The sequence below is a fragment of the Liolophura sinensis genome, chromosome 6, assembly GCF_032854445.1.
Source record: "Liolophura sinensis isolate JHLJ2023 chromosome 6, CUHK_Ljap_v2, whole genome shotgun sequence".
In the NCBI taxonomy this organism is placed as follows: Eukaryota; Metazoa; Mollusca; class Polyplacophora; order Chitonida; family Chitonidae; genus Liolophura; species Liolophura sinensis.
In genome coordinates, this window is record NC_088300.1 from 52,103,711 (window position 1) to 52,130,887 (window position 27,177).

Here is a 27,177-nt window from a genome sequence, read left to right on the forward strand (position 1 = left end):
GGGTTGGCGAAATCAGAATCTTCATATATATTAACGCTTACGCTGCATTTGGGTACACGAGCTCAAATTGACATGCAAAATCGAACAGCACCCCTAATGTCTTATAGCTTCACGTGGTACAGAGGCATTAAAAATGCACTGACAAATCTAGCCCATCAAGCCGTATACGGGTACTACACTACAGAATCCAGCTCGATGTGCTAGTACAAAATCATGTCAAACTCCACGTAAAATTCCAGTGGCGAATGTATGTGTATTTTAGTGCGTGAAACGACCAACACACGTTACTAACATTATATCTTTGAAAATTACGTGAGTAGGCTACACAGTTCGTAACACCAATCAAACGGCTAAATCGTTTATAAAATGCATGCGGGTTGCTTATGTTATATGGCTGTACAGTGATGAGTTTAGTGACAAAAAGAGCTCAAAATGTAATCTAACTAAAAATGGTATAGTACCAGTATCCAAAGTTGTATATTTAACCAGGCACAGAGAAGAAAAATCAAACATGGATTATGCCGTACTGCTACAGAAAACGGTGAGAATAAAGCATGCTTTCTTCAGATGTCAAAGCTTGTTGAGGATCGCAACACACATCGCTGTTTAGCTAGAGGTGCCGCGGAGCTATATTAAACAATAGAGGCACCAAAGAAATTCTGTGATAAAGAGTAAATGTCCTATATAGAAGAAACTTTGGCTAGTTTCGTGAAGTATACACATATCTGTATAGGCCTAATAACCAAGCCCTTTATATTTTGGCAACTTTCAGATTCAATTTTACCTGAAATATGCTGACACAGGATGCCTGTTTAAAACACCTTTTTCTTTAGAGAAATGTTAACACTGTGTGAAGTTCAATAATTTGCTTCACCCCAACCGATAACCCTTAAAGTCTTAACCAAAATCACTTCAGGCCGTACATTTTATTTCACATCTTTCTTAATAACTTGCAAAAATCTATGTGTGAATATTTCTCAACTGATGTTATGATCGAACTAAATAAAAAAATATGTACATGGCTGAATAAAAAAAGGCAAATTCTGTTATTAGCATATTTTTTTCATGTTATATTTCTATTTCTTCCATGTAGGTCTACCATTTTTTTCTGCGGAGCTGTTGGAGATAGTGGGGGTGCGGATGGTGGCGGTGGTAAGGACCTCCTGCCAACTTCCCCCACCCACCATCCCAGATATGCAGTTTGAATTAAGGCGGGATACACAGGCTTTTCGGCAGCACGTTATTGTATAGTTTTTGGGGTCAAGGTAGCACAACTGTGCATTATCCAAGCCACACAAGTGAGGGTCCAGGGCTGCCAAGGCCCCGAAAGTTTCTGACCTTTCACGTAGCAATTTTGGTTCTTATACTGATGTAGGGCGTCTAAGCAGACATTGGTTTACCAAGCAATCATCCACCATAAATTTACGTTAATAATCGCAGCCCAATTCCAGAACAACATTCAACACAAGGGTGTCTTCATCCCCCTTCCCCCCGGTTTCACCGCCCATGAGGATACTAAACCTGTATCTTAATTTAACTTAGACCCTCTCTTTGACAGAAGGTAAGGCAAAAAGATGATCATTAATTTCAAGTTAATGTCACAAGTTTGAAATTATCCGTTAAACCGTGTTAATGGGTCTATGCATGTGTGCACTTTCAACAAGCCCTGTGTCTATGTTCAAACAAGTCTATTGGCAATATGCCTTACACAAATGGTGTACATGTATATAGGCTCTCTTGTGCCTGTCTTTGGGTTCTAGAGGCATCTCAGAGGCCTAATAATTATAGGCATCCACTCATTTGAACTAACAAAAAATCCAGTTATACAGGCTAAAGTTGGTTTCACTTTTAGTTTTACTTTCATTGCGTAGGCGTATTATATAATCAGGCCTATACTCAAGTTTCACTTATCGCCATTGGACCGCATTGTAGGTGCATGCATACACTGCAATTTACATTGCAATTTATTGAGATTATATATAGAATCTGTAGACTCTCTGAAAGACACTGAAAATAACACACTTAGGCCCCAGATTGTACATATATGATAATGCGGTCCGTTCAGGTACGGCAGACCTATTGTTCTATGCAGCATGGCTGTTTTACACTTCTGATTGTATCAAGTGCATAAGAACTATAAAACACAGTCATATCGCATAGAATCAGTCTACTCCTAAAGCCTGAAGTCAGTAATAAAATAGCTCAAAAATCGTCAGTGCACACACACATATATGCATATATATATGATTCAACCTCAAAACCGTGTTTGAATACCAATAAAGCAGAATTTTTTATTGGGCCCACTAATTGTTACTTTAGATCAGCCTCTACAATGCGTGTCAATGGCAAATGGATGTCCTTCGTGCTGGAGCACACAGGGGTGTTACTACTGTTGACAAACTTACCTCGTACAGCTAGCGCCCTCCATCGCGGTAGTTTCGTACTAACAGAAACTCTTGGTTCTAAACTATTTAACTGTGATTGTGTTTAATGTAGGCCATATTTTGGTTTAAATTTAACACTTATTAACATTCCAAGATACTTATGCTGTGTTGTTTCCGCAATATTATCTACGATGTCGTGGCTTTCATAATGCCGATTAGCTCTGTACAGTTTATTGTAGCAACAAGAAAATGGCGGCCACGAAAGTTGATGAGGTTCGTTTTTATAATGAAAATCCTGGTTTATTTCTTTTTCTTTTGATGTACACTTACATCGCAACAATCTGGATTAGGTTGGTTTTATGCAGAAATTTCTTTTAGTTTGAAATGTTTTTTGTTTCAGAAACAGCCATCTCTGTAAATAAACAATCGTCTACGGTAGAGGTACGCCAGCCTGAAGCCGAGCTCGGCCATTGGTCATTTGACTCAATGTTGATTCTATTTGAATAAAAATACCACGAGTAACAAGTGCCTGGTTTGTATAGCATGTAAACAAACGAACGTGTTTCCATTTTCAGCTGATAAAAGTTCAGATGGATAAGAAAGGCACCAAAAGAGACATAGACTTGCGTGAAATTTATCTTGCAAACAGGTAAGTGAAATTGTGATAAGTTTAGTCCAATCTTGAAGGCTTAAATATGCTTCACCGAGTTAAATTAATGTCAACGTAAGCTTTTAAAATATTGCATTATGACGGCAATAGAAAGTATAAAATGGAAGAAAAGATTAAGTACCTGGTACTGGTAATTATTAAATAGTGCCTTTATGACTGTAAGGTGCCCGATTGCATAACTGAGAAATTCTGGTCTGCACAGTGCATGTTGGAAAAAAGGGATTTCTTATATTTGCACACGCAACTGGGAATTTTTGAGCGTTATCAAACATGTGAACCAATGGCGGGTACTTAGAACTTTATTTGGTGGTAGTTATTGGTGAAATATTTGTCAACCCAACTACACTGACAAGTAGATTTAGAAATATTTGGATATGCCATTATCTTGGCTGTTCAAGCTCTAGTCAGAGACCCCACCATTTGCCGAAGTGGTGAGAAACAGATTAACACCACAAATTATGTGTGTCGATGAGAAGGGGAGGTGCTACATAAATGAGGTGGATTTGACCAGCCACAGGTACATGGAGTGCTTACTCACACTGTAGTCTGTTCCTGACCACTTCAGCAAATGACTAGGGTTGAGCACCTATGAATATGACACAAAAATATATATCTCAGTCTACCAGTCAATGTACAAGGATACATATATAGTTTTTGTGTGAAGTCATATTTTGTTTGTTGTTCTTCACCTCTCACAATTTCCTATGATACACACACTTCACTGCATGTGCAACTGTACTTATTCTTCTATTCAGGGATATCAAAGACATACAAGACTTAGCAAGATTTCGGAATCTGAAATACCTCTGGTTAAATGGAAACAAGGTAGGACGTATTGGAAGTTTTTAAAGTTATATATGGTCAGGGGTCAAAATGTTTGATATTTTGATTTCATCAGAATGATGACCTTGCCAAAAAATTTAGGTCATCCAATATAATGTGAAGGTGTGAAATGTATTAAATTATATTTATATCATTGTGAAATAACAAGGAGGTGGATAATATAAATGAAACTATGACATGTGTCTGGAATTATAAATATTTACATGATAGAAAGTTATCTTTGGGATGACCTGGGCTTGATATGAGGTCATGATATTAAATTAACTTTGCACCTGGTATTTCTCAGTTGATTTCTTGCATTCTGTACTGGTTATTTTAGTTGTTTAAATAGATTTTTGTGTTCTGCATTTTAGGAAAAAGTATGAGTAGATATGAGAATGATTTAATTATTTATTTAATGTGATGATAGATTTGCACCATACACAAAAGGACTTTTCATCTATACGATGGTCTGCAGTTTCATGGGTGGAGAAAACCAGGGTGCCTAGAGTAAAGCACAAACCTAGCTTTGGCAAGGCATAGACTAACTTTCCATGGTGTGAAGTGCAGATTTATAAGCTGTATTGGTGTCAGGGAAGTGTCTTTTACAAATGTAAGACTTCCCTAACATTTCCCAGAGCTCCTTTGACTGTTTAATGCAGGCCACAGGAACTGATTATAATGAGAGCTGGGGAAAACAGCAAGGCCAGGATTGAGCTCCTGCTTTATATGTGTAGATGATCATGAGTGATAATACTGGCTAACAGAAAATTAACAGTAGTTTTGTCTCAAAAATATAACACTTAGAACTAATCTTAGGCATTTTAATTTTTAATGGTTAGCTATAACATGTAAAGAGGCCATACTGGAAATTTTTGACAAATAAATCAATCAGCACAAATCCATGTGAATTTTCAGTTATTTTAAAATAGCCCAACTAATTACCTTTCTCAAAATATCAACCTCATCTACACAAATATCACTGCTCAATATTGATAATAAAGTTCCTAAAATTTATAAAGCGAGCGGCATTATAACTATTTTCACGATAAGTAGTGCAAATACCAGTCTGATCTGTGGTGATAGGCAATATTTTCATCTATTCTTGGTAGATATAGAAAATGTGATGTGATTACCAAAAGAAATGTCTAAAATATGTATAGTCTCTTTAATGGCACTATCTTTAACTTATCCCTTATTTAATTCTTTTTTCAGCTGAGGAGAATATCTTGCCTCAGTCAGAACTTTCGTCTCGCTGAGCTCTACTTACAGAACAACCAGCTAGTGGAAATTACTGGTGCCTTACAACACCTCACAAGTTTACAGGTTCTTATGCTACATAATAATCAACTGACAGATCTACAGGGTGTCATCCGAGAATTCAGCAAGATGGGCAATCTCAAGACTCTTAGTAGGTCACTTATGTTAAAATTATGTGCTATATATATGCAGGCGAAAGTTAAACCTAATTCTACAATTACATGAATAATTAATGGGAGAAGTTTGATCAGGCCAGTGCTACAAGATCTGGTACTTCAGTAATGTAGCACCACAGGGTTTATTTCATTGATTTGATTTGATAGGATTCATTTTTAATTAAAATTGTGCATTTTATACAATGGCAGACAGGTTTGGTTTATGATCAGAGGAACCAGTCGACTTTATTTTGTAGCAGAAACCAAAACTTATGGTTGTGGTTGCTTGTTGCGGAAACATCGGAGGTTGCATTGGTTTGTAATAATCTTCATCTAAGTTATTGATATTTAACTCATTATTTTCAGATCTGTTTGATAACCCCATTGCACAAGAACCAGATTACAGAATATTTGTGATTAAGAATTTGCCCAAACTAGAGTTGCTTGACAGAAGAGGTGAGTGTTGGTTTAATTTGTATCAGATTTAAAACTGTTCTGCATTGTTTGTTGGGTTTTTTTTTCTTTGTATTTAAGAATGTTTTACTTGTGACAGATATGATAAGATCTGGAAACTATATAGAGCCCTACAGGAAGCAAAGACAAGTTCACTCAAGTGGGAAAGTTTTCAAAATACGTGATACAAGGTGTAACATATTGCCATAGAGTGTGCTGCATTTTTAGGATGTGATAGCAATCCTGCAGCTTGTTCATACTGAGTACGAGAAGAGACTTGTGACACTGGTTTAAGTATTTGTTTATCCTGAAATTTTAATGTCAAAACTATTTTCCGTTAGGTGTATTTTCAACATAAAAGTGAAAAAACCCCAAACAATTGTAAGTTTCATACCCAATTTCTATACGAATCTGGCCTAATACTGTGACAGCCACAACCTCGAATACCTAAACATGAAACCTCAGATGGATTGGAATCCTGCTTTCCAGAGTGCTGTGGAGTGTGCATTCTGAACTAGAATTATTCACGGAATATGTGTATTGATTTATTTTACATTGGTCACAGAGGTGTCCCGAGAAGAACAGAAGGAAGCTAAGGCAATGTACAGTGAACGCAGTCAGGTGGTCAGCCGCTCAATAGCTTTTGGGAGGAGAGCTCCACCCTTCCCTAGTAAGACATCACATCAGAACAAGAGTTATCTCCCCAGGGTTTTCCTTGCAGGTAAGTTCAACTACTGTTCTCGAGCATTTTTCTTATTTTTTTTTTTTAAATACATTTAACTTAACATTTCACCTCCTGCTTCTCATTTATTAGATGTGTGAAAAGCTGTTTCAAACGTGTTTATTTTTCTTGAAATAATATTCATCTAGTTGTAATTTCCTGCCTTTTTTTATTTTTCTAGATACCACGTATTTGGGGAACAGCTTTTATCGAGACAAGTGAGTACAATGATTTAAATGTTGAATCTATGTGTATGTACGGTGTCTTACACGAGAAACCTTTGTAACATATCCAGAGTGTTTCCTTCCAAAATGGTGCACTACTAGCGAATTGTCTAATACCTTCAAGTTACAAATGTGCACAGTGTAAAGTGACAGCAAGGACAATTATACACTAACGTCTTACTTACTTTATCTGATTAGTACACTCAAGAATTTTTCACTTATATTTTGGTGATCAAGTTTAGGAAAGCTAGGCAGAGCCCAGTGTACCCCACCGCTCTTCCCTTCCCGGAAAACATGCTAGCATAAAGGATGAGATTGAGTCGCAAGAGTTGGATTTGAAACACGATACATTGTTGATGTTGTGCGCTACAATTCATTTTCGATGCAAAAAATGGAAATATATGGGAAATATACTTGAGTATAATGCAAAACACCAAAAGAGATAAATACACCAATGAGATCAATAAAGAAATGAACTTGTCCCATATTAATCACGCTTTTCTGTTGTAGTCCACCATTTGACAGCAAGGAAGAGGCTGTCCTGGCCAGGAGGTCACAGAACATGGTTTCCCTGTTCACGTATTTCGACTGGACAAAGCTTCCTCGAATACAAGAACGGAGAATGGCAGACAAGCCATTTGAGTCCCCGGAGCTCATAACTCATGTGTACAGATAATCTCTGTCCCATGCCTGTGTCTACTACAGTTTAATTTCACATGAATGTCCCACCATGGTCATTTAATACTTGTTTCTACAGATTTCAGTGTACATCCATTCATCAGTACATGAATAATAAATGTTACTTGCTGGTTTTTGGACAGGACATTAAAATGTCTGTGTACACGGACCAATTGTGAACCAAGTTCAAGGGGGAATCTGTACTTTTATATTTCATCAACCTCATCATTTCAATTTATAATTATGCAATTTACAGACTTACATCTGTGATATTAGTCTAAAAGGAACATCAGAAATCATATCTGTACAATTCTCTTACAGTGTGCCCTTTCTCTATGAAGCATATACAAGTTTAATGCTTTAACAATTTAATGTTTTGTTAATGCCTTTGTTATGTGTAAATGTATGATTGTAAGGTAAAGTTGTATATTGAGCTAGATTGTGATATATTCTTTGTAGATGGCATTTATACATGCAAGCTTTTGTATGAAAACAATGGTTTAATTAAAAAAAAGTGAAAAAAAGCCAAAGCTGCCATTTTCACGTTTATTTCAATACAAAAACCTCTACAGCAGTGAACAGTGACCCCTGGTTTCAATACAAATGAACATATTTCCCCTGGCTCTGACAAACCCTGTTGTATTGTTACTTCTCCAAGACAACCATTTATCTACTTCACGAGTTTTTAGCATGCGATCACCTACACTGACTTGATACTAAAATCATTGTGTGGACCAAAGCTGTGCTTAATGCAGTTACAACAATGTCTGTCATGAACACTGAATTACTAGAGCAAACAACACTGTATCCTGTAAAACAGGTCCTAGAACCTCTGTCTACCAGCACATGCTGATGTTTTTCCCTCTCTCAAAATTCAATGCTCAGAACATTCTTTGCCTTTGTTTCCCAAACATGATTTGTAGTTTGTGTCAGTAGTAGTATGGTGTGATAAGTCAGCAATCAGTAGTTTACATCAATTATAACCCAGACAGATGAACAGATCTTATATGACATCCCATATACAATCAGTGCTATTTTAAGCAGCACATGAGGATGACTGGTTCCATGGGTGGAGTTGCCAAGAGTAAACTACTAACCTTTAGCAAAGTAACTAATGAACATTCTCACATGCGAAACAGTCAAATGGAGCAAGCTCTATGTGTATGCCAGCTATATCCACAAAACTTCAAGTACAATCACCAGGCTTATGTTGGCACCTAGGTCCTGACAGTTGCGGATGTGTGAAAATGACCAGGCTTATGTTGGCACCTAGGTCCTGACAGTTGCGGATGTGTGAAAATGACCAGGCTTACGTTGGCACCTAGGCCCTGACAGTTGTGCATGTGTGAAAATGACCAGGCTTATGTTGGCACCTGGGTGCTGATAGTTGTGGATGTACGAAAATGACCAGGCTTACGTTGGCACCTAGGTCCTGACGGTTGTGGATGTATGAAAATGACCAGGCTTATGTTGGCACCTAGGTCCTGACAGTTGTGGATGTCTGAAAATGACCAGGCTTATGTTGGCACCTAGGTCCTGACAGTTGTGGATGTCTGAAAATGACCAGGCTTATGTTGTCACATAGGTCCTGACAGTTATGGATGTCTGAAAATGACCAGGCTTATGTTGGCACCTAGGCCCTGACAGTTGCGGATGTATGAAAATGACCAGGCTTACGTTGGCACCCAGGCCCTGACAGTTGTGGATGTATGAAAATGACCAGGCTTGTCACCTAGGCCCTGACAATTGTGGATGTATGAAAATGACCAGGCTTATGTTGTCACCTAGGTCCTGACAGTTGTGGATGTCTGAAAATGACCAGGCTTATGTTGTCACCTAGGTCCTGACAGTTGTGGATGTATGAAAATGACCAGGCTTATGTTGTCACCTAGGTCCTGACAGTTGTGGATGTATGAAAATGACCAGGCTTATGTTGTCACCTAGGCCCTGACACTTGTGGATGTATGAAAATGACCAGGCTTATGTTGTCACCTAGGCCCTGACAGTTGTGGATGTATGGAAATGGCATTGGCTGTCCGAGGCTGGGACTGAAGCAACACCTCATGTTTATAACAATTTCTGAACCATGCAACCCACCACACCTGATAATACATACAGCTGTGAGTTGTGAAATCCCCAGTCATTGGAGGACAAATATTGGGAGTCCAACTGAGGTACAGTGATCTAGTATACAAGGTCAAACCCTCCTCAAATATTGCCGACAGTAATCATTTTCACACCAACGACTAGTAAATCTGTTGACATTCTGTTACATATAGTTATTAGTTGAGTGTGGATTTGACATGTGGACTTCCACATCATCTGTGTGACACTTTATGTACAAATTGGCCCATCCATGGGTAACTCTCCTCTTTCACCCTTCTAGTGTCTTAATCAAAGTTTCTCGCTCCTTTAAAGCCCTCAATGCAGCCTCCTTTTCTTTTTTTGTTGGTGCCTTTTTCTTCTGTTTACTGGCTTGGATTTTCCTGTATGCCTCCATCACCTAAAAAATACATATAACACAGTACATAATAAAACTGAAAGGCTGTTTACCATATTATGGGACCAACTGAATTTATCTATACTTTCACAGCGAAAAATATTTGCTTAGTAAAATTTACAAGCTTAATTTCTTCATATCTGAATTCCATGACATTCGCATTACATCATTACATCAGAAAATTTCTTATAAGCTGATGTTTAAAAAGACTATTCTTCTGGTGCATGCAGAGGCCTCTTACGCTGCTAAATAATGACACACAGTTGAGTAACTCAGAAACTTATTACCTACTTCAAAAAACTATTATTACCTACATGTATTTACATAATCAGTCAATCTGTCATTCAATATGGATTTCCATATTTTTTTCAACTAACAGTCTTAGAAACTAAGCTAAGGTTTGGAAACATACAAGTAAGTACTACTTAATGCTGACAGGGTGGCAGGTTATGTTAATTATGTACTGTAATTATGACAGTAAAGGGTGTGTCAAGTTTCCTGTTTCCTCCACCTTAAGTATGACCGCCACCATACAAGTGACAAATTTGTAAATACCAATCAAATAAATGTAACTGTAATGCAATATCTATATGATTATAGCTAATCTACAATTGTCTTCCAATACTTTTTCACCTATGAACTCTCTGTAAAGTCCAGCCTATGAGACATAGATGAGTTATGTCCCTTCAAGTCAGACAAGGTGCTCTCTACACAGGCATTTACTAAGTGGAGTACCTCAGCTTCCACTGCTGTCAGTTTTTTCCTCAGCTCCTGACGCGCCATCTCCTCCTTAGCCAGTTTTAACAAATGTTTGGTGACAGCGATGTTGTGTTGGTTCACAGCACGTAGTTCCTGTTGTTTCTCTTTCAGTTCTGTGAGGATTTCATCGTCTGGATTATCCTCAACTTTATCCTCGCTTTCTAGAATACCTAGAGCAGGAAGAAATCGCAAACATATTCACATATCATAGGTTTTCCAAGGGTCAGACTGGGTGGAGCACAGAACTGACATGAGAATGGGGAATAAGAGATAAAATGTAAATAGAACTCTTAGATTTTAAAGTCTGGTTTAAAGTCACATAGTAAACTTCTTTGTCACTCTCCAAAACGACTTACTGTACATTTTCAACCTTTTCAACCCCTAAAGCACTTTTTCCAGTGGAATTTAGGCATACAATTATAATGAAAATGACACTAGAATGATTTGTTTGCATCACTAAAGGTGCAAGCTTCATAAAACAGTGCAAATCTCTCTATACCCCATACTTCCCTCAGAATGTTTCAAAATATTGGTTGCAGAGCTGGGCTGAAGAATTAGGGTGTGGAGAAAAAAAATGTATCACATCTGTATTTGCCCAAAAATTGCCTGAAAAATGCACCCATACGGGCTAAAAAAGCCTGTTAAATATTGTTAGCATTTTCCAAGTTAGGTATTAATAGGATAAAATGCGTTGCTAAGTCAAAGGTGCAAGTTAAGACAATATGTAAACTAAACTTTCTACCATTTCACAAATGCATCAGCATGAGAGTGAATTTGTTGGAAAGTTTGGCTGCAACACTAACCTTGCTCCTCCAGCTCTCTCTTTATCCTCTTCTCCAACAGGGCTGGGTTGCCTATGTTCAGTTGTTTGGCCAGAGCCCTTGGGGACATGGAACAGGCCTCCTCCACTGATTCTGTGAAACAACACACAGAGTAACAAAAACAGTTCAGGATATTTGTGCATTTTGGTCATTTGCACGCATTTTCTTTCGTTTTAAACAATTACAACCATGTAAACAATGACAGGAAAAGTTACAGGTGGGATCTGGAGCTGTCCCCCTTAGGCCTCCAACCTAGGTTAACTGTATACATTGAGTTACCAAATACACTCTGAACTTTTCAACTATTTCAGCTTTACCTAAGAGACTAGAGGTGTTCCCCTTCATTGTCCCACCTGGGTTAACTGCAACCACTGAGTTACCAAACACACTCTGGACTTCCCAACTACTTCAGCTTTACATGAGAGTATGACTAAAGGTGTTCCCCCCCATCCTCCCACCTGGGTTAACTACAGCCACTGAGTTACCAAACACACTCTGGACTTCCCAACTATTTCAGCTTTACATGAGAGTATGACTAAAGGTGTTCCCCCTCATCCTCCCACCTGGGTTAACTACAGCCACTGAGTTACCAAACACACTCTGGACTTCCCAACTACTTCAGCTTTACATGAGAGTATGACTAAAGGTGTTCCCCTTCATCCTCCCACCTGGGTTAACTACAGCCACTGAGTTACCAAACACACTCTGGACTTCCCACCTATTTCAGCTTTACATGAGAGTATGACTAGAGGTGTTTCCCTCCATCCTCCCACCTGGGTTAACTACAGCCACTGAGTTACCAAATACACTCTGGACTTCCCAACTATTTCAGCTTTACATGAGAGTATGACTAAAGGTGTTCCCCCTCATCCTCCCACCTGGGTTAACTACAGCCACTGAGTTACCAAACACACTCTGGACTTCCCAACTACTTCAGCTTTACATGAGAGTATGACTAGAGATGTTCCCCCTCATCCTCCCACCTGGGTTAACTACAGCCACTGAGTTACCAAACACACTCTGGACTTCCCAACTACTTCAGCTTTACATGAGAGTATGACTAAAGGTGTTCCCCCTCATCCTCCCACCTGGGTTAACTACAGCCACTGAGTTACCAAACACACTCTGGACTTCCCACCTATTTCAGCTTTACATGAGAGTATGACTAGAGGTGTTTCCCTCCATCCTCCCACCTGGGTTAACTACAGCCACTGAGTTTACCAAACACACTATGGACTTCCCACCTATTTCAGCTTTACATGAGAGTATGACTAGAGGTGTTTCCCTCCATCCTCCCACCTGGGTTAACTACAGCCACTGAGTTACCAAATACACTCTGGACTTCCCACCTATTTCAGCTTTACATGAGAGTATGACTAAAGGTGTTCCCCCTCATCCTCCCACCTGGGTTAACTACAGCCACTGAGTTACCAAACACACTCTGGACTTCCCACCTATTTCAGCTTTACATGAGAGTATGACTAAAGGTGTTCCCCCTCATCCTCCCACCTGGGTTAACTACAGCCACTGAGTTACCAAACACACTCTGGACTTCCCACCTATTTCAGCTTTACATGAGGGTATGACTAAAGGTGTTCCCCCTCATCATCCCACCTGGGTTAACTACAGCCACTGAGTTACCAAACACACTCTGGACTTCCCACCTATTTCAGCTTTACATGAGAGTATGACTAGAGGTGTTTCCCTCCATCCTCCCACCTGGGTTAACTACAGCCACTGAGTTAACAAATACACTCTGGACTTCCCAACTACTTCAGCTTTACATGAGAGTGTGACTAAAGGTGTTCCCCTTCATCCTCCCACCTGGGTTAACTGCAGCCACTGAGTTACCAAATACACTCTGGACTTCCCAACTACTTCAGCTTTACATGAGAGTGTGACTAAAGGTGTTCCCCCTCATCCTCCCACCTGGGTTAACTGCAGCCACTGAGTTACCAAACACACTCTGGACTTTCCATCTATTTCAGCTTTACATAACAGTATGACTTAAGGTGTTCCCCTTCATCCTCCCACCTGGGTTAACTACAGCCACTGAGTTACCAAATATACTCTGGACTTTTCAACTACTTCAGCTTTACATGAGAGTATGACTAAAGGTGTTTCCCTCCATCCTCCCACCTAGGTTAACTACAGCCACTGAGTTACCAAATACACTCTGGACTTTCCATCTATATCAGCTTTGCATAAGAGTATGACTAAAGGTGTTACCCTTCATCCTCCCACCTGGGTTAACTACAGCACTGAGTTACCAAATACACTCTGAATTTCCCAACTATTTTAGCTTCACATGGGAGTATGACTAGGTGTTCACCTTCATCCTCCACCTGGGTTAACTACAGCCACTGAGTTACCAAATACACTCTGGAATTATTTGAGCTATATGTGAAAATATGAGTTGTCCTCCTTGATCTGCTCACATGGGTTGACTTCAGCCACTGAGTCACCCATGGCAATCACTTAATACACCCATGCTGGACATAAGCTATCTGAGCTTTGTCACTGTATGTCTAGAGTTGTCCCCCTTGATCCTCCTACGTTAGTTGATTTCTGCAGTGAGTCATTAAGCACATTTAAGCACATACTTTCAAGTATTTGAGATTCAAGTGAGAGTATGACTAGAGATGTCCCCTTAAGCCTCCCACCTGGGTTGACTTCAGCCATGGAATCATCAAAGGCAGTCATCACGTTCTCTTCTATCAGAGCAGACACCAAGCGCTGGGTTAACGGGCCAAATGGAGAGTCCTCTGAATAACTTTAAACCAAATGAGAAAACAACATTAGGTATAATCCATATGACACTTACCGTGTGATACTTTCCCGATGTCATGCTAGAGCATCATGCCACTTGAAACCCTGTCTTTTACGTCATAATATTGCATGAAATCAATACTGCACCGATGTCTGCCAAGAATGTCCAAGTCTAAGCTTGATTTTTTTGAAAAAATAATCATTAGACAAAATACGGTATTAACATGAGTTCAAACAGGAAGTTAATGTATGGATAGATGCTTAAAAGGAATGCAAAAGGAAGTATAGGATGCAAAATAATAAAAACTAAATGCAAAAAGCTAAAATTTCATATTATTCAATCTTTCCATATTGATCAGGTCCTTCGAAGAACCCAACATAGCCCTAAATCTGCCACACACAAAATCAATGCTATGTAAATAGCGACTGACTGCCATTTGATGACGTTCCCAGTTTACACTTATACAAGGCTGTGAGAAATAAAGCAGTAAATAAACCTTCCTGACCACACTTACCTGGCTTCTGCCTTTTTCAGCATGTTAGCCGCATCTGTGGCACTCAGACTAGTGTTGTTGTTATGACTTCTCCTTCGGTCACATATTTTGGACCCTATCAAATAAACAAACGTTTTATCTGTGCACACTATTATAATGTATTTTGAAATTTGTCAGAGGCAGATATCATGCCTTCACATGAATTTGTTGCATTTCATCTTACTTTACAAGTCGAGCTATGTAACTGCCCCCATACAATCAACCCCCTTGCTATGTAAGTGCCCCCTTACAATTACCCCCCTTGCTATGTAAGTGCCCCCCTTGCAATCAACCCCCTTGTTATGTAAGTGCCCCCTTACAATCAACCCCCTTGCTATGTAAGTGCCCCCCTTGCAATCAACCCCCTTGTAAGTGCCCCATATTAAAAGAAAAGCTATAAAAATTTGACCGACAAAACAGACAGGGCAACTAATAGAGCTGCTCATGGCCGACAACAACAGGTAGAATTTTATATTAGGAATAAAAACTAAGTCTGCAACAGACTAAAATTGTTGTCTAACTGGTAAACAATTTTTATAACCAGCTGTGTGAACAGACATACCCTCTTTCTGCTCTTCCAGCAGATCTTCTTGTGCCCATTTTTCTGAGTAATGCCGCCCCAGTGGAGGTATCTTATAATAGTCCGCATCATCTTCATGTGATTTCAGTAACTCTTCTAACAGTTTGATGTCATCATTCGTGATATCCCCACAGTAAGGTTCCACTGAGGCCCAGAATCTGTCCACAGCATCATTCTTGGGTAGTTTGGGAAGGTCAGCTACTTGTTCCGGGAAGTCATTATCAACGGGTTTGCTTTGTAAGGGCAATGATCGCTGTTAACATAACAGAATAAAACAAATTTATTTTTGAAGAACAGATAACAGTTTTTGTACATACATGTAATATGGTGGAGATGGGTGGGGGTAATGCAAAATTAAGTTCAAAAACAGAAATCAATATGACTTCCCACAACATGGTTGATAACGCACCGTTTTGGACAAGCACTCTCAAGCGTCCTCTAAATTGCTTCCAGATGACGTTTAAATCTAAAAACAATCCCAGAAGTACTTTTTAAAAAATCTTTTTGTCATCTGGGCAAGTTACGTACATTGATTAAGGTATAATAAAAAATAATAGAGTAACAGTATCCAAGGTATTGGAGCATTCATCTAAACCAGGAACACATACTTCCTGAGGTCTGTCTATGGCTCCATTGTCCAGATAATAACCAATGATCAAAAAGAGAGGCAAGAAAATTACAAGAGCTTGCCAATCACAGAACATGTCTAAATTTTACCTGTACATTTTTGGTTTTAGGTGGTCGACCTGGAGGTTGGGATGTTGATGAACTCTTGTCATTTGATACTTTTAACTTTTTGTTGTGCTTCTCTTCACTCCCTTGTTTACCTCTTTTTCCAGGTGGGGTAGATTCTGGTTGCTTTTATTGGTGAATTGAAATACATGTAGTACAATTAAATAAATAAAGAACAAATACCCAAATTGTACACAGAGATGAAAAGAAAATGTTACAGTACATACATGAAGTTTGTGCTTCTGAAAACAGGTATGATTTGGTGAACTAAAATATCAGGCCAAAATCTTGTAACTTTGGAATTCGCTTAATTTTGACACTTAGATACTATGGTGTAGAAATGTTTTAAGGCATGAGCTAGCCAGGAAAAAAATATATAATAATAATAATAATAACTAGATGCCAAAGTCTTTGAAAGGATCTGCTTTCGTTTCTTGCCTTGTATGATCTTCAGTCGCAGTATCACTATGACAGATCATGTGCAAAAAGGTTCATATATTTTCCTGTTTCCCATATTTTTCTTATCTAGTCTATCACTTCAGGACCTTTGCAAGACAAAGGGGTACAGTTTTCTGCTATTGGTTATATCAACAAATCCTTCCCTTACATGCCTACTTATCAAGGCCAGTGGTTTACCCCAGGTACTCTGGATTCCTCCATCAATAACCAGCATGCCCTCATAAAAGAAAAATCGGTTGAGCAGGGGGTCATTCACCCTACTATTGTGAAATATTCTGACTGGAATTTGCAGCTGACAGGCCTAACGGCATGCTTCAGAGCTGCAGCTTGCCGCTGGGCCTGTTAGTGTATCTGGCGCAATTATCCGCTAGCTATGAACTAAAAGATGGGCGGAGACGCATTTGAAGCATGTTTTAAGTCCAATATTCCGACTAGCAACCATTTCAAAACCTGTCATTAACATTCTTATTAACTTGCAAAACACTGCAAAACCAAATTATGCTTTTATAAGGTAGCAGAAGTGGTCTCTAGACAGTTAAAGTTCACAAACTTATTCATAAGGCTATGGGCCACATTCCTGTGTCTATTCTGATATGTCATAGATTCCTTACCCTTGCAGAAACAAAAAGGGTAGCAAAGTCACTGCAGACAGTAGGCCCCTATAATATGTATCCATACAAGAATACATGTACTTTAAACTTGTTAACATTTCTAAATTTAATAATAACATGAAAAAAAAAAAAAAAAGAAAGAAATGAAAATGTTGTTGGCCGGGGCACAGAGTTAGTCGTCAGTTAATTTATCCACACTGCTCAGTGTGATATACATTATAAGTCAATACATGTTTTCAGATGCTGATTTAGCCTTAAACAATCAGATGCTGATTTGGCCTTAGACAATCAGATGCATCTGTGCCACAGGCATTTCTATGCTCACAAACCTTGCCTTCACTGCTCACAATTAATTTGTGGAAAACAAAGAAGACTTTGCTATATTTCGTTTTTAGACAGTACTCTATACATACTCTTAGATGTCTTACAGGTATAAAAAGAATGCAATTCGAAGAAATCAAAAATGGCAGACGTATATAACGGTAAGTTACCACCCATCACATTGGCTCAGGCTCGATTAACTCTATATACACTCTGCATGCAGACCCTAAACAGAGAGAGGCAGAACATTACCACTTTGCCTCCTTTTTTGTCCTTTTTCTCCTGCCAGCTGACTAGGATCTGAAGCTCACTGCCCAGAAGTTTGAGGCGTTTCCCTGCTGCTGCCAACAGAGTTTCTAAGTCTGTCTGTATCACGTCTAGATCTTCCAGCCCTATGCTGTCCTTCTCTCCATCCTCCAGGACTGAAACACAGACAGGCATGTGCAAAAATACTTAAATGCTGCATCCCTATCACTCTCAGGAATAATACTTGTATCCTTTAAATTTTTAGAATGACACTGTATTTAGGCCACACCAAACATACACTGTTGTTTCAAGGGCAGATTAAATATTCTTCCAATATCAAAGGAGGGTATAAAAATCAAAATAAAACTTAAAAAGCATTTAATGATGTAATTTGTGAAAAGCGACTCATATACTGAGACCACTCAATACATGGTATGACAAAAACTGACAGAACCTGTGGAATATCTGAGACACTGTCTTGTATGATCCACAGGTTTCAGATCTGGGAACTGAAGAGGGCAGTCCTTATCCGCCATATTCTTCCCTTTCCCCTTCATCTTTCCTCTCTTTTCCCAAACAAGTTAGCAAGATCTGCATGTAGCTTTGTCTGCAAAGTGAAACACAAAATTAAATTTAACAAAATTAATAAGACTATAAGAATATGATCTGCAACATTTCATAGATGAACATGCCAACAGGAAACAACTCTGACCTGAACTGCTGAAGTTGGATATGAGATGGGATTTTTTTTTTAGTTTGGGATTTAAGATTGTCTTGAACATTATTTGTGTCACATCACAATCTATCTCGTCACGTACTGCCCAATTCAATAGATATTCTGAAGGCACCAGACACAATGCTCCATTGATACACAATATAAACCACTCTGCAACTACATCTTTGGGCCATTCAAGACTGCGGCCATCCATTTGGTCGTCTAAATAACATGAAAGTGATTGAAAAGCTCTCCGTCACAGGAGTAAAAGTAAAAGGCCAGGCTTTGTTGACATTCAAAATTTACATGTGCTGTGCAGAATGTTTTGCTATGCTATCTAAGTACTATAATTTCGTTCCTTGGTACACGATTTATCTTGAATTATCTGATTTTTGTTGAAAGACTATATCATTTTCCGATTTTCTGTTATGACATATTCCGATGAGTTGTGGTCAGTACTAACTATCGGACATAGGCCCAAACCAACCCTCGGCTGCCACCTCTAACAGTCTAAGGCAACAATAATGTGGTATCCAGGCCATACCTGTCAGTTCGCAAGTTTAAAGTACCACACGTTATACAGTGTCCAGTTTTCGTTTCTCGTAAAACGCTGGCTTTTCACCAGTGTTTACTTATTACAGCCATTTAACTATTTGTCTCGCTGTTGATCAACATGTCAACAAGCCTTGTATATGGATGCATGATATTTACCAACAAAGCTGTTCATAAAATAGCCTATTCACGACCATTATCGCCCGCCTTGTGAATTTCATCGCCCATTGTTGTTATTATCCTAAAGCACCGCGTACCCAATCAAATCCTATTTAGCTCAGCCATGGTGGAGACAGCCAATCAACATTTAATTTATTTGCTTTCGGCCTTGCAATTATGGCGCTGAGTTTGGAAGGGAAGATTGTGTGGTTCGCTTTTATTTCACGTGTTACTGTAGTCTGTTTACAGGTAATCTTGTAAGGGCGGAGGACGGACAATCACAGGTTTACGCTTGTAGTGTACAAATAACTCGCATTTGATCCATTCTTCAAGGAGTGAAACCAGGGACGCGATAGTTTAGCTAGGCCCAATCTAAACTGAATTGCATTATTCATTTGTGCCATTTACTTTTCACTTTACTTCGCTTGTCAACTTCATTTCACTGTTACTATAATAAATAATAAAAAGATAAAAACACCAAAACGCGAGAATAAGAAATTACTAATTCATTAAGAACAGAAGAAAATATGTGAAAACATTGACGTTGTGTTCTTTTTCAGCCACTTGCAGGGCGTCAAAATTGTATGACAAGAGTATGAATATGAATTATGAGAATGCGTAAACACGAACAGAAAAATACGCTGTGTTATTATATTTGATCCGGATAGCCATGCGCACTAAGCATAAACAAGATCTGTCAGAACAACAAAACACATGCAGAATCATACATTGTACAGGACTAGGCATGAATGAATTTACACAGCGTACATTTTGATGCCCACAAGTGTTTTTTACACATGTACACATGCATGACTAGATCAAATATAACATTTCTTATTTTTATGCTTTAATATTTTGTCATTTCCATCTTTAGAGTTTATGATGCTGTTGATACAACAATATATTCTTTTATTACTGATGCTGTGGATGAATACATCTAAGTACCGGTAACAAATGTTTGGATTTTCAACTTGAGATTGCTGTAACTGTTGATAAAATAACTTCATACCTATATTCCTAAATTACAAATGTTTTTTACAGTCTATATATATATATATATATACAGTGTATGCGTGTGTGTGTATGAGGATTTTATCTGTTTCTGTGTCTGTTTGCAGGTGATCTTCAACCTTTTAATGCCTGACCTTAACAACGATGTCTTCAATCCACCTCGGTCACACCAGCAGCTGGCTACTAGCAAGCTTGGTGATAGTTTGGCAGAGGCTGCCTTGGGGGGTCTACGGCGTTGGGATGGAGTTTACTTTTTACACATAGCGGAATATGGCTACACTTATCAGAATTGTTTGGCGTTTTTCCCATTGTTCCCCTTTGTGGTGCGATTTTTGGCCAACACTTTGCTGTGGCCGTTGCAGTCAGTTCTGAGCTACACCCATGTGTTACAAGTTTCTGCATTACTGGTTAATGGGTATTGTTTCATCATGGCTAGTGTCATGTTATACAGGCTGGGTCGGAAAGTAGTAGACAGTGACAAGCTAGCATACAAATCTGCCTTACTGTTTGCTATTAATCCTGCAAGTATATCATGACAGCTCCCTATTCTGAGGCAATGTTTGCTTACTTGTGCTTCAGAGGATTGTGGCATTTTGAGGAGTCCAAAACCATTCGAGCATCAGTAAGGTTTGGTGCAGCAGCTGCAGTTCGGTCCAATGGCTTGACCACCTTTGCTTCATTTACTACGAAAAGTTGAAAAGGTTGATCTTACAGCTCTATGAAATCAAGAGAACAAAGTATTTGGACTGGAGCTCAGTTAGAATGATAGTTTTTGGAGTCCTCTCAATTGATCTTTACCCTTGTTATCATATACTCAGTTATTATGTTTCTACCTTTCGTTGCTTGGCAGTACTTTGCATTTTCATTATTTTGTTCAAAACATACTAGCGACAGGGAAACCATTCCAGAGCACCTTGTTATATATGGGAAATCTCAAAATTATATTCTTCAAGGAAGTGAGCTTCCTGACTGGTGCAAGAGTTCTTTCCCCTTCTCATATTCCTATATACAGAGTACCCACTGGGGAGTTGGCTTGTTCCAATATTATGAATTCAAACAGGCCCCTAATTTCCTGTTAGCACTACCTGTTGTGCTTCTGAGTTTATCTATTGCCGGGTGCTATGTCAGGAAGAATCCGGCACATTGCCTCACTTTAGGGCTAGCAGAGGGGATGACACAGCCAAAGAAGTCAGATGAACCTGCTCGCACATATGGTTTGTTTGGAACGAACATGTTTGTATATGTGGCTCACATGATCTTCCTGGTCACCTTTGGCATCCTCATCATGCATGTACAGGTACATTAAAACTAAAACTTGCCTAAGGTCATTTTCTGTTAACCTGTTTTGTTCTGAAGTATGAAAAACTAATTTGCAAGGTGTACATGACTCCAGTGCACAGCTCGCGGATTGGAGAGGTCCGGGTTCAATCCCGGTCTTGGTCAACAAGAATGCAAGTGTGTTCATCACACAGGGAAAAGTTCTTCCATGACTTGCTGAAGGTTGGTGATTTACATCAGGGACTGACTCTTAGTGTCTTCCTCACTTAACACTGACCACTGTCATACGAAGGGCAACAGTTTTGAGCATTGTTTATGTAAACATACATTAAATGTATTATATGCATGTGTATAAAATTAAAAAAAAAAAAATGCCCACAAATTAAGACATGCAGTGTGCAGCATACTCTGTCTCAATACACTGATCTGGCATGAAAATACAAACAAAACATAGTTCTTTGCTTGATACATTATTGGTGTCAACAAGACGATTGTATCATGTTTGGTGGTTTCTGCAGGTTCTAACCAGGCTGATGTTCGCCTCTAGCCCTCTTCTCTACTGGTTCACAGCTTGGCTCACCTCAGACCCAACCACGGACCCTGACACTGACACCACTGATAAAGTAAACAGATATAATGTAATGAAGAGAGTGTCAATGCGACAGAATGTGGAAGTTGTGTCAAATCTGAACAGTAAAGTGTACAATATAGTGACAGATCAGCTGTTTCAGTGGCAGCAATGTACAACACTTACCAAGCTCATCTATCTCTATTTCCTTGGATATGCTGTCATTGGTACTGCTGCATTTTGCAACTTTTACCCATGGACATAGATTTTGTTTTTTACTTGGACTATAATTAATTGGTGTTTTAGGCTGTATACAAGAATATTTCATTAATACAACTGTATTTCATCATACCTCACAAAATACCACAGCTGACAGGTCCTACATTCAACCTCAAGACCTTAGTAGTCTGACATAATTGTTAAAAATATACAACCCTAAAAAGCAGGGTGCAGATGCCAGGAGACATTGTTACATTCTATGAATCTCTCAAGTAATTTATTCTTTAAGATAACAATACATGTATATTTTCTGTTGTATTTTTTTTTATTATGTAAACTGTTGACTAAAACAATGCATAGCACAGTTATATTAGTGGAAAAGCTATAAGAATCTTTGTTTGATAAACAAAAAATCATCACAAGAATTCACAACCTGATAAGAAATGGAATGCACAATTATAGCTTGACTTTTTTTATGCATAAATTGAAGATGTTTACAATTCCCCAAATTTAGATTTCACAAAAAACATGTCTCATCTTTATCATCACATTTCCAAGGCAAAATTTATGAATTTTAATGAAAATACAATAAAAATATATTTTGAGCACATTATACGGTTCCTTTTGTTCTGTTTATAGGTACATTTTGTATTTTTATATTTTAACACTTGTAATAAAGTACTGTAACATTTTCTCTGTTGTAATTTGTCTTTATTTTTCATGGGTCTGAAGTTGAAATGCGAATGATTGTCAACGATTCAGTAACTACCTGGGTTGATGTAACATAAAAACATTATACAAATGGCCTTTTTTGATGGGCTGTGGCTACTGTAACTGGTCTTCAGATCACCAGACAAAAATATTGGAAACGAGATATGAATCAAGGAAAATTAAATCTATCCGACTTTTTAGGATAAAGCTACCTGCCCTCAATTTTTCAAAGCATAAGGTGTCCCAGAGTTTACCTAAACTTACAAGGTTGCTGATGTTTACAGTGCCTGTATGAGGTGATGCTCATAGTGATATGCCCTTGGCTGGAATTCATGAAGGGGAAAGAAAGCCTTGAATACCCTGGTTTACCCTGGGCGTTTCGTTTTCCTCCATCCATAAACCACATATTAGTGAAAAAGTCTTGGGCATGTGATTAAACAAGCATAAGAAATTAAATCTTGTAGTAAATCCCTCTCTATATTTTGTGGTGTTTTTGGTAGTTTTCGCAAAGACTTCCGTCGCTCATGACACAAAATTTTTAAGATTTGTGTGACTTCACTCTTGGAATGTACCAATACACTGGTGGCAATAACATACTTTTGTCAAGGACCATCAGCCTTAACTGAATTTTGTTCTGTATCTCTTGCCTTCCACCCCCTGTGACAGCTTTGGATACGAAGTACCCTGGCCTCTGACAGGGTCCATCAATCTATTTCACCTGGGGACGTCTATTTTACTCCCAGGTTTTACTAATTGGTTCGATACAATGAGATGAGCGAGTTGCGCACATAAAGGAGCAGATACATACACTGTGGCAAAAAGCCTTTTTCAGCGTAGTTTCAGGACCCACTCATCCAGCGCCTCTTGCAATACAGCTAATCACAGTGCATGCCGCTGTGTCGTCACTTCCTGCTAACATGATCGTCGAAGACGGCGGTACGATGTCTATTTAACTCATGTTTACTTGATTTTTTCACACCTTCATTATGGTGGTCATTGCAACAGACAATCAACAGCCCGGTGTGGCCGATGTTGTGCTTGTTGTAGAAGCCACGGCAAATTTAGGAGCTTACCTGGACATTTTGAAGCCGCAGTACATCGTTCCAACTCTCGAGTAAGTGTGACTTGAACGTTCGCCAGTTCGGCGGATATCTGTTTAGCTGTCCACTGATTTCATGCCTGTTCGTTTCCTCTGTTGTTGTTCCGCGAGCGACTGTGTTAGCAGCATGACCCCTTGCCTCCCCCGGCTAAGTGTGATCTTCATCTTCAATTATGGGATGCCAGTGAGCCAATATTCATGTCGTACCTCACAATTTGTTTCATTACTGCATGGCCTTTAACTGGACCATATATAAAGTGATAAACATCTGGCCAGAGTCATTCAGTTTGGTAAGCTTCTTGGGTAGATCACAGACCATCCTATCTATTCAGCAGGCTCAGTCATACTGCTGTGTACTGTATATTTAAAGAAGGCCAATGTACGAAACAATGTGGATAGAATTAGAAGTCTGAAGCCATCAAAATGCCAGCACATAAATTAGTGATTAATCTGGACAGCTCCATTCTTTTCTGTCTATTCTGTCCTATAATATCAGCTATATCATACAGTATTATGGAGTAGAATAGACAGTGGCAATAGAATAGACAATGACATTGTGTCCAGCTGTATCACTAATCTACGTTTTGATGGATTCAAGCGCTTTGAACTATATGCACATGGCACTATGAAGTACAAACTTGTAAAAGTGTGAGAAATGCGTTATTTCTAAAATCAGTGAAAGTTTGTTTCTGGCCTTCTACTTCGGTATATATACAGCACACATTAGTATCACTGAGCCTGTCGGATGGATATGAAATCCTGTACATAAGTGAAGCTGTGGAAAGATTCAGTTATATCTGTAGGCTGTGCTCTGATATAAATCTTGCGCGTTTTGACTGCTTTGGGGCCATCCTTGACTGAACACCTGGGTCGGGTCATACAAAGACTGTAGCCTAAAGGCCAGAGAGTCTGCCTCAAAGTCACGAGACCTCAGGATCAAACCTGGGTCGGATCATACAAAAGACTGGTACTGGCTTTGCGCTTAAGCCAGGCAGCAGCCTGTCTTTTGTATCAGCACTGAGAGGTTAGAGCAAGGAAACACAACTGGTTGGCTTGTTGTTAGTATAATGTGAATGGGTGCGGTGTAATGTTTGTTGTCCTCAGCAGGATACTTCAGTGGCGGCAGCTTTTTGGCAGGATGGACTAGCCCTGCCACAACAAGGAACAATTTATGTACAAACACCTAATGACTCCTCATCATCATGTGACTGAAAAATTGTAAAGTACAACCTTAATCCCCAAACATTCATTCATTAATTAATTCATTCCTTGGCCAAACCAAATTTTTCCCAAAGCTAATGTCAGAACAGTCTTGGCTAGGTGATTTGTTCAAAGGTCATACAGTTTTTGCCTTGTTAGCAGGGTATTTGGGGCTCAATCCTGAGTCTGGTCATAATTGTATCTGGAACCATAAAAAGATGTTCTGTGTTTTTTGGTTTTTTGGGTTTTTTTTTTTCTCAGTTTGTCAGTTTCATTTTCCTGGTTATTTTATTGGTGTCATTATTTCATGCAAGACTCATGAATTGTTTCAACTGTAAACTTGCCAGACAGTAGATTAGTTTTCTGAGAGAAAGGCGTTGCTCAAGCTGTGGAGCTGGTGTGCAGTACATTTACCTGCTCAATCCAAAACTAAACAAACTACGTCAGTGAACTAGTTGGTGTTTGCCTTGTACGTGTATGTGGTACAGGATACATGGAAAGCTTTGTTTTTATTTCTTCATATTATACAGAGCTTGTGATGTGGCCCAAATGGCTTTAAGGTACAGTTTGTGTAAGGCCCCAGTGTTGAGTCCGTACAGAAGTTAAGTAGCCCACTGTGGTGACTACTGCGATGATAGCTGTGAAAACAACTTTGTTGGCAGGAGAACCCAAATTGTGAAAGGAAACATTAACAAAAAATGTACATAAAATTATGCACCTAAAATGAAAATTTAAAAATTTTGTTTTCTTGACATATCTTCTTTTGCTTATAATAATACCTTTTCATGTATCTTTAACTTCAAAAATCAATTGAGTAAAAGCAAAACAGAACTCGTACATATATGTGTGTTTTTTCCCTCAAAATACATTATTAACCTGAAACATTTGAAATGTAATGCAGTGCAAAATAAGTTTATTTTTAAGAGTTGAAATTAGATTAAAAAATCAGATTAATTCACTCCACTTCTGCAGTTATTGAGTATGATAGCTTTTTTTAGTATGCACCCTTTCATTTTCTGAGGAAACATAAAGAGCAGTCTAGGGTAAAGTGGGGAACAGCTTCCCAAATGTTTGTAAGCTGTTTGAATCTGAAGCATACAAGTATGTCAACTGTATTGATGGAGTGATCTGCCATACTACGCTCATACACATGATTCCTTGTAGAATCATTTACTTGAAAGATTGTCTAACTCTATTATGATGTTACGACATTGCGTTGGTGACTTCCACGTGAGAAGAAGGATGTACTAGTTTAACCTCTGTTGATTGTTGATTGACATGGAGCTACATAGACTATAATGTTAACTGTGTTTTACCTACACCAGGAAGTCCTGCAGCTTGATGTCATGATTGAAAAGCTGTTAAGTGTGGGAAATTCCTGCTTGTTCTTACTCATGTACCATACCTGCACAGAATCAGTTTACCGTTAGACTACACTGCACCTGTTAGCAGTCTAAGTAGATCAGTAGGACTGTTTCCTTACATGTACCTGACCGATACTTGTATCTAGTGGACTGATTGTTGGTAAGGATATACATGTTCATGCTATGAACTTTTTAAGCTCTTAATTCACTACAATTTCACTTCTTCAACAGTGTGACAAATGATATTTTCATCTACAGGCCTAGATATTCTTTTAATGTTTTGGGTAAGTTCTGAAATTTAGAAGACTAGTGACTTATTTTATCTGAGAGACACTTTGGTGGCCTAACAAACTGTTTTATGAATCATTTATTATCAGTATGATGTAAATTTTTCTGTGGGACAAGCTTGCAGGTTGTTCTATTGTTATTTTTCCACAGATGATACTGACTGGCATGATATACAAGAGAAGTATTTTAGAATGGTGTTTAAGCTCCAAACTTTCAATCAACCAGTCAGTGTTTTCTCCTCCTCTTTTTTATTCTATCAGACCTTTAGTGTCTGGTTCAAGTTTTGAGGAAACCAGTAAAACAACCTCGTAACTG

General features: G+C 38.7%; 4 protein-coding genes across 6 annotated transcripts in view; 3 read left to right on the plus strand and 1 right to left on the minus strand.

Moving 5' to 3' along the window:
* The first annotated feature begins 2,629 nt into the window (after window positions 1–2,629).
* On the plus strand, window positions 2,630–9,167 carry LOC135466423 (leucine-rich repeat-containing protein 72-like). Its single transcript, XM_064743880.1, has 9 exons — window positions 2,630–2,657; window positions 2,960–3,033; window positions 3,810–3,879; window positions 5,092–5,287; window positions 5,658–5,747; window positions 6,310–6,465; window positions 6,647–6,683; window positions 7,200–8,952; window positions 9,057–9,167. Exons 1-8 carry the CDS (start codon window positions 2,634–2,636, stop codon window positions 7,363–7,365), a joined length of 813 nt encoding a protein of 270 aa, XP_064599950.1. The 5' UTR covers window positions 2,630–2,633; the 3' UTR covers window positions 7,366–8,952; window positions 9,057–9,167.
* Window positions 9,168–9,720: 553 nt separating this feature from the next.
* Window positions 9,721–19,210, minus strand: LOC135466422 (transcriptional adapter 3-B-like). The gene is made up of 10 exons (XM_064743879.1): window positions 19,125–19,210; window positions 18,153–18,305; window positions 17,705–17,874; window positions 16,047–16,187; window positions 15,312–15,582; window positions 14,732–14,825; window positions 14,111–14,220; window positions 11,430–11,540; window positions 10,603–10,796; window positions 9,721–9,870 (listed from the first exon to the last, which is right to left on the minus strand). Exons 2-10 carry the CDS (start codon window positions 18,253–18,255, stop codon window positions 9,742–9,744), a joined length of 1,323 nt encoding a protein of 440 aa, XP_064599949.1. The 5' UTR covers window positions 18,256–18,305; window positions 19,125–19,210; the 3' UTR covers window positions 9,721–9,741.
* Window positions 19,211–19,302: 92 nt separating this feature from the next.
* LOC135468613 (GPI mannosyltransferase 2-like) lies at window positions 19,303–22,835 on the plus strand. Its single transcript, XM_064746957.1, is given in 6 exon segments — window positions 19,303–19,373; window positions 20,243–20,663; window positions 20,666–20,806; window positions 20,809–20,936; window positions 20,938–21,432; window positions 21,932–22,835. Coding segments are annotated over 5 exon segments (1,482 nt in total). The 5' UTR covers window positions 19,303–19,373; window positions 20,243–20,260; the 3' UTR covers window positions 22,247–22,835.
* A 1,000-nt stretch (window positions 22,836–23,835) lies between these two features.
* Window positions 23,836–27,177, plus strand: part of LOC135469343 (mediator of RNA polymerase II transcription subunit 25-like) — a 54,181-nt gene continuing 50,839 nt past the window's right edge. For all 3 annotated transcript variants that reach the window (XR_010444314.1, XM_064747970.1, XM_064747971.1), the window contains exon 1: window positions 23,836–24,025. Coding sequence is in view for 2 of the 3 variants with exons in the window: in XM_064747970.1 (XP_064604040.1) it covers window positions 23,898–24,025 (128 nt within the window). In the remaining variant the exon portion in view is untranslated. The remainder of the gene's footprint in view (window positions 24,026–27,177) is intronic.

Coding starts and splice junctions, on each gene's coding strand:
- LOC135466423 (XM_064743880.1), top strand. CDS start 2,634: ATGGCGGCCACGAAAGTTGATGAG. Junction 3,034..3,809: donor GAAATTTATCTTGCAAACAG/GTAAGTGAAATT, acceptor TCTTCTATTCAG/GGATATCAAAGACATACAAG. Junction 6,684..7,199: donor AACAGCTTTTATCGAGACAA/GTGAGTACAATG, acceptor TTTCTGTTGTAG/TCCACCATTTGACAGCAAGG.
- LOC135466422 (XM_064743879.1), bottom strand. CDS start 18,255: ATGAAGGGGAAAGGGAAGAATATGGCGGATAAGGACTGCCCTCTTCAG. Junction 11,541..14,110: donor CATGGCTGAAGTCAACCCAG/GTGGGAGGCTTA, acceptor GTTGTTTCACAG/AATCAGTGGAGGAGGCCTGT. Junction 10,797..11,429: donor GAGAGAGCTGGAGGAGCAAG/GTTAGTGTTGCA, acceptor TTCCTGCTCTAG/GTATTCTAGAAAGCGAGGAT.